This window comes from Neoarius graeffei, chromosome 11, assembly GCF_027579695.1.
Source record: "Neoarius graeffei isolate fNeoGra1 chromosome 11, fNeoGra1.pri, whole genome shotgun sequence".
NCBI classification, from domain to species: Eukaryota; Metazoa; Chordata; class Actinopteri; order Siluriformes; family Ariidae; genus Neoarius; species Neoarius graeffei.
This window is the reverse complement of record NC_083579.1, coordinates 11231675-11248438: the sequence shown is the minus strand read 5'-3', so window position 1 is coordinate 11248438 and position 16764 is coordinate 11231675. Positions and strand designations below refer to the sequence as shown.

The 16764-nt window shown below is 42.1% G+C and overlaps 1 protein-coding gene across 1 annotated transcript; it reads left to right on the top strand.

Moving 5' to 3' along the window:
* Positions 1-7146: 7146 nt before the first annotated feature.
* On the top strand, positions 7147-14578 carry LOC132893758 (barrier-to-autointegration factor-like). The gene is made up of 3 exons (XM_060932888.1): positions 7147-7240; positions 12872-13104; positions 14288-14578. The coding sequence occupies exons 2-3, from the start codon at positions 12976-12978 to the stop codon at positions 14432-14434; spliced, it is 276 nt and encodes a 91-aa protein (XP_060788871.1). The 5' UTR covers positions 7147-7240; positions 12872-12975; the 3' UTR covers positions 14435-14578.
* The last annotated feature ends 2186 nt before the right edge of the window (positions 14579-16764 follow it).

The window sequence follows — 16764 nt, the reverse complement described above, 5'->3', positions numbered from 1 at the left end:
GTAATTTTATTTTCTATTGTTTACTGTTTTGCCTTTACCTCTGTAAAGCACATTGAACTGCCACTGTGTATGAAATGCGCTATATAAATAAACTTGCCTTGCCTTGCCTAGAGTCACCGGGTCGATTTGAAAATGTGGGTGAAGGAACAGCACTTTCTCCTCCTTCTGTATCATGGATGAAGTGCCCTTGAGCAAGGCACCGAACCCCCAACTGCTCCCTGGGTGCTGTAACATAGCTGTCCACTGCTCTGTGTGTGTGTGTGTGTGTTCACTGCTTCAGATGGGTTAAATGCGGAGGAGGAATTTCACTGTGCTTGAGTGTGCATGTGAATAAAGGCTTCCTCTTCGTCTAATGACTTTATATCTCAATTAGGACTTTCTACGGTATCTCATAATAATGACATATGTCTTAATATCTCATAATTATGATTTAAGTTCTCATAGGATAATAATAACAATTCAATACCTCATAACAATAATTTCCTGTCTCAATTACTCTATCATAATGACTCTCTTTATCATAATCAAGAGACGTTATCTCATAATAATGACTTATTCCACATTTATGACTTAAGTTCTCATAGGCTAATGATGAAATCCTATATCATAACAATGACTTATCTTATAATTATGGCTTAGTATGTCATATCTCACAATTATGACTTTCTATCTCATAATAATGAGATATTAAGTCATAATTACATTACAGGCATTTAGCAGACACTCTTATCCAGAGTGACATACAACGTACCCAGAGCAACCTGGTTAGGTGCCTTGCTCAAAGGCACTTCAGCCATTCCTGCTGGTCCAGGGAATCAAACCAGCGACCTTTTGGTTCTGAAGCTGCTTCTCTAACCATAAGGTCATAGCTTCCCCGTGTAATTATGAGAAACATTCTCATGACATAGTATGTGATTTTTTTTCTTCAGTTGTTGGAAACAGGCTTCCATTACATTACATTACATTAATGGCATTTAGCAGACGCTCTTATCCAGAGCAATGTACGGCATACCCAGAACAGTCTGGGGAGCACTTGGGGGTTAGGTGCCTTGTACTTCAGCCATTCCTGCTGGTCCAGGGAATCGAACTGGCAACCTCATCTCATCTCATTATCTCTAGCCGCTTTATCCTGTTCTACAGGGTCACAGGCAAGCTGGAGCCTATCCCAGCTGACTACGGGCGAAAGGCGGGGTACACCCTGGACAAGTCGCCAGGTCATCACAGGGCTGACACATAGACACAGACAACCATTCACACTCACATTCACACCTACGGTCAATTTAGAGTCACCAGTTAACCTAACCTGCATGTCTTTGGACTGTGGGGGAAACCGGAGCACCCGGAGGAAACCCACGCGGACACGGGGAGAACATGCAAACTCCGCACAGAAAGGCCCTCACCGGCCACGGGGCTCGAACCCGGACCTTCTTGCTGTGAGGCGACAGCGCTAACCACTACACCACCATGCCACCCCACATATTCTTATTATTATTATTTTTAATAAATTTACTCATCTTTATTAACATATCACTTTTCATTTTGGGTACTTTCTGAAAGATTAAAAAATTAGACAAAAAATAAAACACCACAGTCATAAACAATATTATGGTTAAAAGAACTTGGACAAAGTTTTTTTATTTAAACAAAACAAGAAATCGTGGTTTTAAAAAGCACAATATGCCAAATAGATTTGAAATAGATTTTTTTTCACTTATTACGCTTTTTATGACATACTGACATATTAAAGGCATTAATGATGCTGAATCATGCTTTCTGAGAATCGTCTGTGGGAATTAAATATGTTTTTAGTGCAATGCTATTCTTGTAGTCATGAGCTCCTCTGCCATGCTAACAGAATTAGCCTTATAGCTCCTGTACAAAACTAAAGGCAACAAACACACACCATGTCTTGGCTGATGAACTACAATCTCATCTCATCTCTCATTATCTCTAGCCGCTTTATCCTGTTCTACAGGGTCGCAGGCAAGCTGGAGCCTATCCCAGCTGACTACGGGCGAAAGGCGGGGTACACCCTGGACAAGTCGCCAGGTCATCACAGGGCTGACACACAGACAACCATTCACACTCACATTCACACCTACGGTCAATTTAGAGTCACCAGTTAACCTAACCTGCATGTCTTTGGACTGTGGGGGAAACCGGAGCACCCGGAGGAAACCCACGCGGACACGGGGAGAACATGCAAACTCCGCACAGAAAGGGCCTCGCCGGGCACGGGGCTCGAACCCGGACCTTCTTGCTGTGAGGCGACAGCGCTAACCACTACACCACCGTGCCCCCCATGAACTACAATATCAAACCATAACCAGTCATGTAAATTGCAGAGATGTTTGAATTACAGAGAACAGGCTGCACTGTGAGCTGTGAAGGTGAGTTCAAGGTAACGGGGAGGCTGAACGTTTGTAATGGTCTCAGTAAAATCACTGTCTTTGCACAATGATAGCTAAACAAGCGTTACACTTTATAAAAACAAAACAAAACAAAAGGTTCCTGAAAGAGCTAGGGTTTCTTCAGACTGTCACATTGGAAAAACACATACAAATACCTAGAGGAACCTTTTTTAATATATACAACAAGAATGGTAAAATCATGGCCATTTTAACAAGAACGTTAATCTAAAGGCTCCTGATGAAACCTTTATTTTATTAGACTGTACTTTTTCCATGTTCATGGAGGCTCTCAGGGACAACATGGTGGTCCAGTGGTTAGTACTGTTACCTCACAGCAAGAAGGTTCTGGGTTTGAGTCCTGTGCTCGAGTGGAGTTCCTGTGCTCGACTCCTCGTGCCTGTGTGGGTTTTGTCCCACAGTCCAAAAGACATGTAGATTAGGTCATCTGGCTCCTCTAAATTGCCTGCAATCAGTATTGCGCTCAAAACAAGACAACAGCATATTGTTTGATGTTTTACCTCATGAATTTTATTGTGTTTTTAAAACAAACACTTTTCAATTTTGATTCTTGCAACACGTTTCAAAAAAATAAAAGTTGGGACGGTAAAGCATTTACCACTTTATAATGTTTCCTTTCCTTCTCACAACATTTAAAAGATGTTTAGGGACTGAAGACACCAAGTGATGAAGTGTTTCAGGTGTTATTTTGTCCCGCTCTTCCTGCAAACATGTCTTAAGGTGTGTAACAGTACGGGGTCGTCGTTGTCATATTTTTCCATTTCAAAATTCTCCACATATTCTCTACTGGGGACAGAGGAGATACACCCTCTCCTTCCACAGCCATGCCTTTGTAATGTGTGCAGAATGTGCTTTTGCATTGTCTTGGTGAAATCTCCCTGGAAACAATGTCATCTTAAAGGCAGCATATGTTGCTCCAAAATCTCAGCATTAACGCTCCATCACAGAAGTGTAAGTTACCTTTACCAAGGGCACTGACCCAACCCCATACCATGACACACCCTGGCTTTTGGACTTGTTGCTGGTAACAGTCTGGATGGTCATTTTTGTCTTTGGTCCAGAGCAAATACTGATTCTTTTGAGTACAGTACACGTTTCCACTGTGTGATGGTCCATCCAAGATGCCTCCGAGCCCAGAGAAGTTGACGGTGCTTCTGGACACAGTTAACAACTTTTGCACAGTAAAGTTTTAAATGCTATTTGTGGATGTAACTCTGTATTGTAGTTCTTGACAAACATTTGCCAAAGTAATCCCGAGCCCACGTGGTTATATTAGCTATAGATGAATGACAGTTCTCGATGCAGTGCCTTCTGAGGATTCTGAGATAACGGGTGTTCAGCTTCGGCTTGAGCCCTTGCCCTTTATACACTGAAATCCCTCTAGATTCCTTGAATCATTTAATTATATTATGCAATTCTTCTCTTTTCTCTCACGGAATAACATCCTGGATCCTCACCAGTCTGGCTTCCACACCGGACACTCAACTGAGACTGCGCTTCTCTCAGTCAGTCAGTGAGGCGCTTCATGCAGCACGTGCTGCCTACCTTTCCTCTGTCCTGATTCTCCTTGATCTTTCTGCTGCATTTGACACTGTTGATCACTCCATCCTCCTGTCATCCTTATCAGCTCTAGGGATCTGTGGAACAGCCCTGGACTGGTTCAAGTCCTACCTCTCTGGTCGCTCTTTCCAGGTTACCTGGTCTGGTATTGTATCAGCACCACACCCATTTACCACCAGTGTCCCTCAAGGTTCAGTCCTTGGTCTGCTTCTCTTCTCCTTCTATGCCCAGTCTCTTGGCCCAATTATCTCTGCTCATGGCCTATCCTACCACTGCTATGCTGATGACACCCGACTGTTTCTCTCTTTCCTTCCTTTTGACACACAGATCTCCGCTTGCATCTCTGCTTGCCTGTGTGACATCTCGAGCTGGATGGACAACCATCACATGAAACTCAACCCAGGCAAGACGGAGGTAATCTACATTCCTGCTCCATCCTCTCCACCCATGTACATTATCATCTCCATGCGGGACATCTCTAGGTCTCCTTCACCCAATATGAAGACCCTAGGGGTCGTGTTTGATGACAAACTGTCCTCAGCGAACATCGCTGCAGTGACCCGGACATGTAGAGTCCTCCTCTACAACAGCTGAAGGATCCGCCCTTTTCTTACCACCTACTCTACTCAGCTCCTGGTCCAAGCGCTGATCCTATCCCACTTGGACTACTGCAACTCTCTCCTTGCTGGCTTTCCAGCTTCTGCCATTAGACCCCTGCAGCTCATCCAGAATGCTGCAGCTCGCTTGGTCTACAACCTCCGTCATTCTTCCCATGTCACCTCTCTGCTTGCCGACCTGCACTGGCTACCTATTGCAGCTCACATCAAATTTAAGACGTTGGTGTTAGCTTACCAGGCTCTCAGGGGGTTAGGGCCAGTATACCTCCAAAGTCTGAGCTGCCCCTACACACCAGCCAGATCCCTACACACCACTACTACTGGTCACCTGGCCCCTCCTCCTCTCCGCTCCTGCCCGCCCATTCAAGACTGCTGTCTGTCCTGGTTCCCCGTTGGCTGAATGGCCTTCCCACTGAGGTCAGAACTGCCGACTCCCTGACCACCTTCAAGCGCAGACTGAAGACCCACCTCTTCAGGCTGCACCTCTCCCCTTCTTCCCTGCCCACTGAGTAACTGCATTTTGGTCTCGACCAACCTAGGTTGTGTACAGTGTAACCCTGAGGTTAGCTGTTTTGAGTTCTCTATTTAGTCGTACTTCATATGGTTGGTTTGTTTCCTTGGTTGTTTGAGTATTGGTATTTCAACAGCATATTACACTACGTATTGCTGTCACTTGTTCAGTTGGCACTAGAACTTTCTTGTCTTGAAGTTCATCACTTCATGTACCTGACCTTTGCACTTGTTGATAAGAGCATCTGCTAAATGCCATGTAATGTAATGCACGATAGAGGATGAAATATCCAAATCCCTTCATATCTTTCATTGAGATACAATGTTTTTAAACATTTCAATAATTTTCTCATACATTTGTTGACAAACTGGAGATCCTCAGCCCATCTTTACTCCTCAAAGATTAGGCCTTTCCTGGATACTGATTTTGTACCAAATCATGATTACAATCATCTGTTGACATCAATGTGTTTCAGATCACATAATTATTTAATTGTTTTACCTCATTACTAGCCCTAAATTGCCCCCGTCCCAACTTTTTATGGACTGTGTTACAGGACTGAAATGCAGGAATGGATGAAATGAAGTTGACCAGAAAAAAAAAAGAAAAAAGAAATATCTTGGGTTCATTCTGTCTGCAAAGAAATACAAGTCAAAGTAAATTTAGAAATTTGTCAGTTCAATAAATGTTCACACGAGTTAACAAATCACAGGTTTTTGTTTTTATTGCATTTTGGAAAACATCCCAGCTTTTCTGGAAAAGGGGTTTGTAAGTGATATCCTATAAACAATTACCTCCAAGCAACGAATTACTCCATGAAGTGTTCTCCTCCCAATTCACAATAGTGCATTGTGACAATGTCCAATACAACACATCTCGGGCGGTTCTGATTCAACTTTCTACATTAAAGACCTCATCATCTCATCTCATTATCTCTAGCCACTTTATCCTGTTCTACAGGGTCGCAGGCAAGCTGGAGCCTATCCCAGCTGACTACGGGCGAAAGGCGGGGTACACCCTGGACAAGTCGCCAGGTCATCACAGGGCTGACACATAGACACAGACAATCATTCACACTCACATTCACACCTACGGTCAATTTAGAGTCACCAGTTAACCTAACCTGCATGTCTTTGGACTGTGGGGGAAACCGGAGCACCCGGAGGAAACCCACACGGACACGAGGAGAACATGCAAACTCTGCACAGAAAGGCCCTCGCTGGCCATGAGGCTCGAACCCAGACCTTCTTGCTGTGAGGCAACAGTGCTAACCACTACACCACCATGCTGCCCTATTAAAGACCTTATCAAGTTAAAAATAATATACCATACAACATCAGAACAAAACTGCAAAATAATCTTGGCCATCAGTGTTTCCAAAATAAATAAATAAATAAATAAATAAATCCTGCTGGTGTGTAATATTTTAGACCTAAAATAGTGCAAGTAGGCGGCACAGTGGTGTAGTGGTTAGCACTGTCGCCTCACAGCAAGAAGGTCTGGGTTCGAGCCCCGTGGCCGGTGAGGGCCTTTCTGTGCGGAGTTTGCATGTTCTCCCTGTGTCCGTGTGGGTTTCCTCCGGGTGCTCCGGTTTCCCCCACAGTCCAAAGACATGCAGGTTAGGTTAACTGGTGACTCTAAATTGAGCGTAGGTGTGAATGTGAGTGTGAATGGTTGTCTGTGTCTATGTGTCAGCCCTGTGATGACCTGGCGACTTGTCCAGGGTGTACCCCGCCTTTCGCCCGTAGTCAGCTGGGATAGGCTCCAGCTTGCCTGCGACCCTGTAGAACAGGATAAAGCGGCTAGAGATAATGAGATGAGATGAATTTTTATGCAATTATTGAGTAATAAAACTACCTAAAAAACACAAACATGTTTTACAAATTATGCATGAAGGGGTTAAAACTATTCACACGTTTAGAAATGAATCATGTGATCATCCATGTGCTCCTCATAAGACAGGTTCTTTCACCTGATTGGTTGATTTAAAAAAAAAAAAAAACTGATTCACCTGTGTAGGTGAGAGTGAGATGTGCTATTAGAAGGTAAACCTATCAGGAATCACTGCTACTGAAATACTGGTGCAAAGGGAAATTAAATATCACCTGAAGTTTGCTACAGAAGTAAGTAAAAGATTTTTAAACCAGAAGTGTGGACTTAACATTGGTTAATGAATTGAGCTTACACTTCTAATTAACATGTGTGAGTAAAAGTGTTGTCCTGGGATATTGTGTCCATGTTGCTTGGTTTGTATTCAGTAGAACATGATGAGTGAGAACTGGAATAATTCATGTTTTTGTGATGCTTTGTAGAAGTTGTATTGTAGCAATTCTAAGCTCTTTTCAGAGGGTTTTTGGGTTGTCTCACCAGTAAAACTTGTCAAGTCTTAAAACCTAAAGGTTTCCAGCATGACCGTCAACAAACATCTTGGGTTTTGTGTCCTGTAAGCCTCTTTTGTTAAAATGATGTCCTCTTTGTTGCTATGATGCATTGTTCTCTTGGTTTCCTGTTGCTATATTAACAGTTTAGTTTTCTGTTGCAATGAGCTGCAAGTTTTCCAACCGACCAACCATGGTGGTGTTGTAAGAAATGCTCAAAACCTAATTCCTCACCGCTGGGTGTGCTTTGGCTTGTGTAGTTTTGTTCACTGATCAAAACTTGCTGCCATTTCAGGTGTTATTTTCTGACACTTGAACTTGGGTTTCTGATGCCTACCTCTTAAAGATTACCCTATTATGAGGGTACTTCAAAAAGTTCTTGGCCTCACTCTGAAACAAGGGGCATAACTCCCATCTTGAGGGAGTATACTATAGTCTCTTATCACCGTCCACAAAAACTCAACTGAAAGAAGCAATCAAAGAAAAGGAGAGGAACGTGCAGAGGTGGACAGTAATGAATTATGTTTACTTGAGTACTGTACTTAAGTACACTTTTTGCATATCTATACTTTTTTACTCCATTACATTTGTCAAGGTCCTCATTACTATGAAGCCGCTTTGAAAGTGGAGGTTTCTTTTCTAAAGCGTGATTTGGTTTTTTCGCAGGGGACACTGAGTCAGCCGATCAGTAATCACTAGGGTCACGTCCATAGACTGTATAAAATCAAGTTCAATTATTTCCAGAGGTGGAAAAACTGGATTGACAAAGTAAAAGTCCTGCTTAGGTTTTCCTTCTGCCTGTGCTCTCAACACAGGTGATTTCACCAATTAGCTCATCAACCTGGCTTAGGGGATGTGGTAATTAGGATCAGCTGGTTCATTGAATTGGCTGGAGCAAAAATGTGGCTGGGTTTTTACTTTCTGCACCTGGGTTTTTCCACCTCTGATTATTTCTCAGCAGTATTATTTAATGGTGCGTTCATGTGCTATGGGAATTATGGTAAATACCAAACGCCGACATGGGAAGCACACATGAACGCCCCCTCTTGTGGTATTTTCCACTGGGCAACTCGTAGAAAACTTTGATAGACGAGTTGCCGAGATGAGATGAACTTTAACCTTTTCAACATGGCGGCGAGCGGTACAAGACTAGCTTATGAACCAAGAAAGAAGTGGTTTTCACCTACGGAAAGCTGACTCTCACCTTTTAAACGAGTCATGTTATGTATATTATATTTATTATTATGTATATTATAGCCTAATACAAAATATTCTGTGGCTGTCCAAAGAACGCCAACAATGATCTAGATACTGGCTACACTCATTGTGGCTACAGCCAAATTTCCAAAAACTGCATGGCATTCAATGTGTTAAGAAAATCTCTACTTGTCATGATCAGGAAATATTCAGCATTTATTTACCTTTTGACTTTTGATAACTCATATTCCTGCTGCAGCTGATGAACAAGGCAATCTATAATTGTTTTAGCCAAATAACAGGCCTGATTCTGAATCTGGTCCACCATCTTTAATTTGTCAACAACAAAAGCATGTGAACACAACACACTGGTAAATACCACTTCCCAACTGGAAAATATCATCTTCCCATAGCACATGAACGCAGCATAACATGATCAGTTGACGGCAGAATGGAAGGAGATGGTTCTTCTGGGGAACGCATGCACTCTTGGCCATACCTAGAACCCATGTTTCAGTTTTCAGAAAGGATTAAAGATGTTTCGTTTTAAATGTCTGCTGAAAATGAACCATATCGCAGCCTACAAAAACTTGCTGTCCAACCTGCAGAAACCTATTGAGGTATGAATGTTTTATTCCAAGAGAAGGCTTGCAACAAAGTTGTGTGCTTTTTAGAGCTAGCAATAATAATGCAAATGTAGCTATGCAGTCTGGTTAGTCAAATGAATTTCTATGGATTTGCCCAGCAAGTTGCCATAACCTTGTCCACAGTTAACTTGCTAACTGTTAGTTAGCATGTGAAAACGGAGTTATGCTAACTTATCTGAAGTCCTTTTCAGAAATATATTTTAGCATAATCTTGCCAAATAAACATTGTACAAGTCTTTCTTTTTTAGTCGCGTTAGCTACCCAATATGATTGCGTTTGAAAAGGGTTTGCTAGCATGTCCGGTGGAGTTTCGCTGACTAGCTAGCTTAACATTAAACCACCATGATGGCATAGCATGCATTCATTTTATGAATTCACATTTCTGTTCTTGGTAGTGGCATTGGGGGTTTGTAAGCATTGTCAATATAACAATGCATTGACGGAAAATGTACTTAAGGATTTTTAAATGCAAGTACTTTAACTTGACTGGACAACTTTCACTTGTATCGGAGTAACATTTGACCAGTGGGATCTGTACTCTGACTTAAGTAATGAAGTTGGGTACTTTGTCCACCTCTGGGAACGTGTCAAGCTGATGTGATGTTGCTCCAGGACAATGCACCGGTCCACACAGCACAGGTGGCAGGGGTCGAAGCAGCCAAATGTGGCTTTGATCTGTTGCTCCATGCACTTTACTCACCTGACTTATCAGTTTCTCAAACTGAAGTCCCACTTGCATGGTCTCCCTTTTTAGAGTGATGAAGTCATTCCATGCTGTCAAGGAAGAGGTGTCCTTCCATGAAAGGATAGCGAAGTTTGAACATCAGTGGGCCAAGTGCATTAAAGTTTAAAGGTCATAGGCAAGGGTTGGAGGTAGAACATAGAATATTCACTTTATTTTCTTAAAGAATGACCCAAAAAGTGAATTCAGTCTTCCTGGTGTCTAATTTGCACCCTAAAATTGTTTAAAACGGTTAAAATATACTGGTTTGCGCAAGTTCCGAAGGTTTGTTTACATCTCACTTGTGTGCACTTTCACCACCAGGGGACCGTCATCGTGATGTCATTCAAGCCAAACAGACTGGGGATGGTTCTGTGTTTACACGTGTGCTCGGTTCGCAAGTACAGACTTTGGTCGTGAGAGGCTGTGTAAAATGTCTGAAAGCAATAGTGATTTTGAAGTAGGAACTCTCCAAATTGAATATCAAGAGGTGAAACCATGTATGTATGAACCTATGGCTGTTGCAAAGGAATCTGTGAATGTGGCTCACTGGTTTGACCGTGCAGCCTCGGAATCGGACAGCGACTCTGCCGACTCTGATCACGGTGACCCCGGACCTCAACAAGACTCGCGCCCAAACAATTTATCCTGGGAGTTATGATAAATTCTTACTTTTGTTGTAATACTAAATAAGGGCCCTTTTGAAAAATAATTAAACCGCCCTCCCTAGTGGATATAGGGAACGATTACTTGCAGGGATGTGATTTGGGGCTGGTGAAATTATCTGAAAATTTTAGCCGGGGGTCTGGGGGCCACAGGCCCCCAGCTGGTCCAGGGCAGCACCCTGGTGAGGGGACAAGGGGGAAAGCCCCCCAAAGCTCCTGGGTTTTGAGGTTTTCTGACTTAAAAACTGTACTAAAATGGCAAGCAAACACACAAGAAAAAAACTTGTCATGATTAACAAATTCAAGCCAATTTAATGGTCAAAATGCAACTCTGACACACACTCTCGCTCACTCTCTCACTCACGCGCACGCACTCGCTCGCTCACTCGCGCACGCACGCTCTCTCTCTCGCTCACTCGCGCGCACGCGCTCTCTCTCTCTCTCTCTCTCTCTCTCGCATGCTCTCTCTCTCTCACTCGCTTTGCATCTTTACGCTCGATCACGGAGGCTGCCATCTTTCAACTCTGTTTGAAGCGAGCTTACGTACAGCTATCTAACAAGCGCGTTCATTGGTTGTTACAGAGCGATGGGCCAATCACGTACCTCGTTTCATCTCAATGACGGAATTGCATAAATGACGTAATTACGTCAATGAGATGAAACGAGGTACATGATTGGCCCATCGCTCTGTAACAACCAATGAATGCGCTCGCTTCAAACAAAGAGTTGAAAGATGGCAGCCTCCGTGATCGAGGCGTAAAGATGCAAATCCGAGGCTGCCATCTTTCAAACAAAGTCGGAACGAATAGGATACAAATGTGGATTTGAGGGAAAAATCGGAAGCATTTTTTTTTCAAGTTTTGAGGTGAAAAAAGCGGAATTCCGCGAATTCGCGGAAAAATCACATCCCTGTACTTGACAGTGTGCCGGTAGGCCACGTTAGCTGCCATCCGCGGCATTATACTATTTATAGCCTACTCCTAAGTGAGGAAATATCCCTTTTGTCTCATTTCCACAATGATTGTACAGGATCCCTCAGGATTCTTGACTTGTCAATTGCAAGCAAGGTAAAAATGTTTACCTCCAGTTTTCTCCTTTTTGCTTGAGCATTGCTGGTCCGTTTCTTCTTTGACTGCTTGATTTTGTGTCCGAGTTTTATCGGAACAGCATCAGGTTTGAGCCTTCTCTGTCCAACACTGGCACCTAAACTCTCCAACAGGTGGGGATTCTTTAAAAAGTGATCGGAGCACAGAGTGGTGTATTTACCTGGCTGCCAACCCTCTCGCTTCATGCATACAATCCACTCTCTCTGCCTCTTCTCCTCTCTCGGAAAAAGGTAAAAACTTCTTCCTGAACCGGTCCCGTTGTTACAGTTCACTGCACAACAATAAAGCATGGTTTTTCTTTCGAAATTCCCGAACGCACATCTGCACTCAAGCCGAATGGCAATGCAAATAAATGGAAGTGGAATCAACTCAAGCGATTTGTTTGTCTTGAATGACGTCACGTGCCGAGTGGTCACAAATCGCCAAGCAGAAATTCGCTGTGATCCACGCTAACTTTTTATTTTAATTACTTATTAACAATACTTCTTGGGACCAGAAGAGAATTTAGAGGGTTTTTTTTTTAACATGCATAAAGTTTCAAATGTGCATAAATTTAAAACCTTTGCTTATGACCTTTTAAGGAGACTGAAAAATAATGCAAGAACAACCTTTCTCCTGTGATGTTTTCTGGGTGAGAACTTTTTTTGAAGTACTTTCATAACAGAAAGCTGAATCTGGTCACTTCAGACTATAACAGTAAAATGCACTACCAACATGCAAGCTGGTCAACTAAATGAACCATCATCAGCAACACATCTGGCATTTGATACCATGTCTTCATCACCAGACTAATTTGGATTAAATTGAGTGTCGATTTAGGATATCTTTTATTTTGAAAGCTGCAATGCTAACAGTGGGGGGAAAAATAGTTTAACCTGGGGAATGATTACAAAGCCTTTTTTTAAAATGCCTTATCAAGACAAACATGCTGAAAGAGACAAAACATCAGAAAACAAGAACAAAACTAAGATGTGTTGCAAACTGCTAATTAGAGTTGAATATTTATTTGGTACGTCTTGAATTTAGTGTTTTCTTTCCAGGTGAACCCTTGATGCTTCCAGTATAGCTCTTCAGTTTAGCTTTGTTTTGCCATCACGTTTCGGAGTGCAGCAGCTATAAGAGAACTTGGGCAGCAATCAATTTGATGATGTCGAGCACCTCTCAGAAGCACAGGGACTTTGTGGCCGAGCCCATGGGGGATAAACCGGTCATTGCTCTGGCTGGCATCGGAGATGTTCTGGGAAAGAATCTGGTGGACCAGGGCTTTGACAAAGTGAGTTTTTAATGATAATTCTCTGTTTATGGGTTTCTCAAAGGTTCCTTGGATAGTGAAGCATTCTTTTTTTGGTTACAAAGGTTTTGGTTGCATTCCTTTTAAGTGTGATGCTCCCCCCATAGGCGTTGGGTATCTACTCAAGATGCTTCCCCCAGAGGTGTACCATTTTATCAATTCTTTGAACATCACCCATCTATAAACTCTACAGACCAGTTAAGCCTGATGGTTTTTGCCTTGCCATTACTGGTTAGGCTAATTGATTTGCAACTTGTTGTTCCACAAAACTGAGTCGTACATGAGCTGATGGCTGACGAGGCACGTAGCACCGAGTTGGCTATAAGCCGTGTACGATGAGATTGAGTGGAATAACTGTTATATCCACATTCAGTGGAGTTTGAGAAATGGAGCATTTTTAATTTTTTTGCAAATTTGATGGATAAACTTCAATCATTTCCACTTAGAATGTAAACAAACCAGTGAAATGACAGGAGCAATTAGTGAAAATGCTATAATTATTGAAATGGAGACGTTCTATCAATTTTTTTTTTTTTTAATCCATTTTGTAGGTTTTTTTTTGGGGGGGGGGGGTTCTTGTAGTTTTTATTTCATCCTCTGTTGGTTCAGTAACACGTGCTGCTATTTTCTTTGGGATTTTTGGTGGTTGGTAAACCAACTTAAAAGGTGCATTACTGCCACTGACTGGGCTGGAGTGTGTAACAGGAGCTATTGGGGGTGGCGGCTATATTCTTTTTAGCTATTTCTGTTTCTTTTAAATACTTTAACAGTGATGTATCTTGATGTGTGCTGCCATTTTGTTTCTCTACTCAAGGTATATGAGCTGATATCCTAGTAGTAGAGTAGCCAATCAGAGCATGCCTCATCGGCTAGAATAACTACATTTATGATGCTATTGCTTGGCTTATTCTCCATCTACAAGCAGTACAAGTTGGTGGAAACACAACATGGAGAGCTGTTAGCAAAAGGGAACATGGTGCACATGTTCAAGTGAGCTGTGATGTATGGTGAAGGCTTTAACACAAGAATGTTGCTGGGTTGGCTTCTACGTGGAAACTATTCAATTTTGGGGCTTTTTTTTCTATAAAAGTTGCATAAAGGAGAGCTGATCTTGTTGACCAAGGAGTTCTTTACTTGTATATAAAACACACCTGATATGTTTCAGGCATTTGTAGTGTTGGGTCAGTACCTTTTGCTGAAGAAGGACCATGAACTTTTCTCCGAGTGGTTGAAGGACACCAGCGGGGCCAATTCAAGGCAAGCGGCCTCCTGTTGTCAGTGTCTGGCCGACTGGTGCGACGCCTTTCTCTGAATCTGGTGGCTTTTTTTCCTTCCTTCTGAATACCTTCACTTGTGCCATCATTGAACAGTTTTAACCTTTTTGAATAAATGTGTTCTGCGATTTTCTGTAATTCAGTGGTAAAGCTGTATTTATGTAAAAGCATTCAGATATCGATGGTTCTTAACAGAATATTAATCTGACTCTTAAAAAATAAAGTTTGGAGAATTTTTCAGCACGTTTCAGTGACTTTACTTGATTTGATCCTAGGTTTGGGAGGGAGCCTACAAATGGCTGATAAGGTTCCATTTGAATCAATTTGCGAAGGGGAAACCGTTGAAGCATGTCCTTGATCCAAGATGTGCGATTTGTGCTCAAACACAACACGCTGGGCAAGTTGGAACAGGGAAAATACTGAAATGAAGACATGCAGCAACATTTCCCTCAATCCTATACATGTCCTTAAATGTTACTTGAGTCCTTTCTGGAAGTATTGGAACGGATTACGATTTTTTTATTAAAAAAAAAGTGTTGGCCTTACTGTTCCAATACATTTGCTCCAGTCCCTAGATATGAAATTAGTCATGAGCATTTTCACTAGTGTCTGTTCCTCTCCCTGACTTAACATACTTTATATATTTGCATATTAAAAATGGCATAATGTTTGAGTAAATGTTGTATGAACGACATGCATATCAGCATGTTTCTGAGGGAGTGTGTGCATCAGCATAAGGTACCAGACTTGCTGAGATGGAACCATGAAGGGTACATCCTCAGGACCTTTTTAGTACATCACCTATTTATTAAATTTCCCCCTTGAGAAGGTGCAGGACTTTTTTAAATAAATTCTTTAAAAGGTACTTTGTGGCCCTTTTAGATCCAAATGTTTGTGTGTTTTCTGTAGGTATGCTATATTCATGTTTCCAGGAGAAAGGTGTGTATTAAAGCTATGTCTGATGTCTCCTCGATGGTACTATTAGGGTGATGATGAAAAGTGCAGTTTTGGTACCTTTTTCTTCAAGGAATATAGTCAGGTGTTGGAGACTCAAGGGGTTAAGGCTCTGTGTTAATGATTGGAGAATCACAGGGTCGAGCTCCAGCACCACCAAGCTGCCACTGTTTGGGCCATTGGGCAAGGCCCTTAACCATATCTACATTGACCTCACATAGACGTGGGGAAAGCTATGGCTTAATGCTTGGAGAAGCCACTTTGGGACCAAAGGGTTGCTGGCTTGTTTTCCTGGATCAACTGGAATGGTTGAAGTGCCCTTGAGCAAGGACCCTAACCCCTAACTGCTCCCTGGATCTGTCTAGGCATGTTGTACGTCACTGTGAATAAAATGCCTGTAATGTAAGTGAAGGATTGTGTCGTGACTTTAAAAAAAAAAAAAATTGGCTTCCCCATTTGATACCAATCATCTTTCTGGGTAGCAAAGTCACTGTTCAGCAGTGATGACCCCCCCCCCCCCAATTCATTTTATTTATACTGTATGTTCTGTTTAATATTGATAGACCAACAATTACATTAAGTAAATGCTGCCCTCAAGTGTACAAATGTCCAAAGTACACCAGTCTAAGCATGCTGTAGAGGACCTAAAATGCTGTCTTGTCCAGGCCACACTAGTGACTTCACACTTGATAGTTTAAGTCGCACTTCAATTATTATTTTTTTCCTTTTAAAAACCTAAAATAAAACGCTGGCTAAAGCGGCTTTTGTGTGGATGCAGAAAAACTGGCTCCTGCCATGCCATTAAGCCATGGTTAGAGAAACAGCTTTGGGACCAAAAGGTTGCTGGTTTGATTCCCTGGACCAACAGGACTGGCTTAAGTACCCTTAAGCAAGGCACCTAACCCCCAACCACTCCAGCAAGAGTAGTGGTGTACCTTGTGTTTGATTTAGCCAATGGACAAACTGATGATTGCAATCATCAGTTTGGGCATTGAACTTGACTGACTGAACTGAAACTGGCTCCTGTAACATGTACACTAACCATAACTCTTACCAGTCTAGTTTCAGCAAACTAGATTTTGGTTTATTGTTGACGGTATTAAATATGCCTTCGCTGTAACTTTGGAGGCTTACAATTGGTTTTTTCACTTATTTACACTGCAGTGTTGGACTTTTTTGTCAGCAGATCTCTTGATCGCTTAAACCTGAGAAATGTTGCTTAAAGCAGATTCTACCGTAACTGGATCCATTAACCACTTGCCCACAAAATAAGATTTTTCTTGTCCTTTTTTCAGTGAGGTAATATTTTCAAGATTGAAAATATGGTCTTTGGTCTTCTAAAACAGCACGTCATTTAAAAATACACTGAGTATATCAATAAAAGATTTTTAAAGAATAAAGTTCTATTTCTTTG